A 2,908-nucleotide genomic window follows, 5' to 3' on the forward strand; every position below is an offset into this window, starting at 1 on the left:
TTGTCAGAGTACTCCGAGAAGTATCCCGCCTATAAAGGGCACACACAGCCCAAGAGCCTCAAGCCCCAACTGCAGTATAAAGCTCATCAGGACACAATGGAAGGAACAACCACCTTCAGGTACATTCTGGGAATTCGTGGCTAATCTTTAATCAAATTATTTACTGAGTTTTATACGTACATTAACAGCTGACCTACTCACTAGGACTGGATCAATTATTATTTTTTAAATTGAAGAAGAAGAAAAAGAAACGCAAAGTGGCAGTAAACTAAATCTTAAAACAGCTCCTCCGTGTCCTTCTGTTGGCTTCAGAATGTCACATAACCTTTTTTGTTTTTCTTTAACTGTATGTATAGGATGGACTATATCCCGTATATGGTCACCCGTCGCCCTGGGAAGCTTCAGGCCGAGTACAAGCCCAAGCCTGGAGAGATTGACTTAGGAACGACCTATAAACAAGACTTCAACCCATATGAAGTGCAACCATTTGTTCCTTGGCGTCCTAAAGAGAGAGTACATACCACGAATGTAAAACTGGACACCATACCCACCTATACAGGTAATGACAATCTAGGTCCGTTAGGTCATGTGATGCTTTCTGAGCATGCGGTTTCAGAATACATACTGAACAACTGGAGTATTGTATTAACAACCACATGTAGTTATCAACTGTTACTTGAATGATAATCAAGTTTATTAAGATTTAAATGTATTTATACTCAGCAAGGAACATCATAAACACTACTGTTCAAAGGTTTGGAGTGAGTAAGATTTGTATTGTTTTTTAAATTTATTTTAAATTTATTTATTTGTTTATTTATTTAAAAAAATAATGCTTTTATTCAGCAAGGATGCATTAAATTGATCAAAAGTGACAGTAAAGACATTGCTGTTTGTTCTATTCGTCAAAGAATCCTGAAAAAAAATCTATCATGATTCCCAAAAAAATATTAAGCAGCACAACCATTTTCAGCATTGATAATAATAATAAGAAATGTTTCTTGAGCAGCAAATCAGCATATTAGACTGATTTCTGAAGGATCATGTGACACTGAAGACTGGAGGAATGATGCTGAAAATTCAGCTTTGCATCACAGAAATAAATTACATTTGAAAGTATATTCAAATAAACAACAGTTATTTTAAATTGTAATAATATTTCACAATATTCCTGTATTTCTGATCAAATAAATGCAGCCTTGGTGAGCGTAAAAGGCTTATTTAAAAAAAATATTAAAACATTTTACCAACCCCAAACTTAAGAGTATGAATGGTAGTACTGTATATCATAAAAGCCAACAATATTTTCAGTACACAGTACAATAGCTTGTTTAAAACTCAAGTGAAATGCATAAAAAGTAAATGCCTTTGTTAGTAAAAGTTGTGTATGATGTTTTAAAGAGGATTTTCGTCAGTGGGAGATCAGCAGACGGGAACTGACTAAGCCTGACACACCATTTCAACCCCCTTCTGCAAAGTTTGGGAATTCCACGACATTCCAGGACGATTTCATCCACCGGGGCCTCGTGCCACGAGAGAGCTACAAGCCCCCTAACATAGCCAAGCTATCCGATACTCCTTTCGAAAACATGACCAGCAACAAGCTCTCATATGTTCCACACGCTCTAGAAGCCCGGTACATTAAACCGCCAATAGAATACAAACCCAGCAGCCAACCTTTCCAGGACCTCACCACCCAACGACAAGACTATCAAAGCCTGCCGAGTCAGCCAACCAAAAGCTGCAAGCCTGAGCTGCTCAAAGTGGCCACTGACAAGCCCTTCCAGGGCAGCACGGAATTCCGTGACCGTTTCCAGCAGTGGCCCGTATCTCTCCGACAGATGCAGAAGTCGGTGGAGTACACAAGTCCAACGGAGCACATGGACCTGACTACCACCTCGCACACAGACTACATCAAGCACCAAATCCAGCCCTTCATTTCCGCCAAACCCTTCTCATTTCCCACAAAGTCCTCCAGGCCCTTTCAGGGAAACACCACTATGAGAGATGACTTCCAGCCGTGGGTGGCGCAGCGTCAAAGCATGATCCGGAAACAAGAGGAAATCCAGCGAGCCAGTGGGAAAATAGAAGATCTGACCACTTTCAGGGCCCATTTCATTCAGCATGAACCTCAGCCTAGTTTCAGCTTCAAGCCCCAAAACACATCGCTGTGGACCAACGCTCCCCTACAGAACGAGACCATGTACTGCACAGAGTTCACGCCCAAGAAGATCAACATGTGTCTGGCCGGTTTCGAGTATCCACCGGGGTTTGTTTTCGATAATTGTGACGATCGAGGCCACCGCTTTTTCCGCAAGATGACGTCCGCTGACAAGTTTGAGACGCCGAAGGAAATGGTCTTGACAGCTTAATAAAGTCATCATGTTGTTTCTATAAAAGGAAACCAGTATACAATATGATCTCTCTAAATTATTGTAATGTTACAGGGAATCGTAATGAATTACGATTAAAGGTCAGTGGGTTGAACTATTTCATTAAACATTGATTATGCATAGTTTAACATTTTAGCTAGTTTTTAATGTTCATTAGGATGAAACTGCAGTACAGTTATGTAGGATATAAAATATGCAGTGAAAGTACTATAATATGTCAAATAAATCCGTTTTTGACAATACCAGTTAATTAGTTAAATATCAAAATCACTTCTACACTACCATGTAAAAGTTTACATTTTTAAAAATGAAATTAAACCTTTTCTTTAGCAAGAACACATTGAATTATTCAAAAGTGACAGCATAGACATGTTACAAAGAATGTCTATTTAAAAAAAAAAATGCTGATCTTTTGAAGAGTCTTTAAAAAATGTAGTACGGTTTCCACAAAAATATGAAGCCGCATGACTTTTTCAACAATGATAATAATCAGAAATGTTTCTTGAGCAGCAAAT

At 38.8% G+C, this 2,908-nt stretch overlaps 1 protein-coding gene across 1 annotated transcript in view; it reads left to right on the forward strand.

Annotated features, from left to right (window-relative positions):
* The window catches only part of LOC107591307 (stabilizer of axonemal microtubules 2-like), a 4,867-nt gene extending 2,495 nt beyond the window's left edge, over positions 1-2,372 (forward strand). The window contains exons 2-4 of the mRNA XM_016280431.1: positions 8-119; positions 357-559; positions 1,402-2,372. Of these exons, the coding sequence (XP_016135917.1) occupies positions 8-119; positions 357-559; positions 1,402-2,372 (1,286 nt within the window). The remainder of the gene's footprint in view (positions 1-7; positions 120-356; positions 560-1,401) is intronic.
* Positions 2,373-2,908: the final 536 nt, after the last annotated feature.

The sequence above is a fragment of the Sinocyclocheilus grahami genome, unplaced genomic scaffold (assembly GCF_001515645.1).
Source record: "Sinocyclocheilus grahami isolate Dianchi unplaced genomic scaffold, SAMN03320097.WGS_v1.1 scaffold140.1, whole genome shotgun sequence".
In the NCBI taxonomy this organism is placed as follows: Eukaryota; Metazoa; Chordata; class Actinopteri; order Cypriniformes; family Cyprinidae; genus Sinocyclocheilus; species Sinocyclocheilus grahami.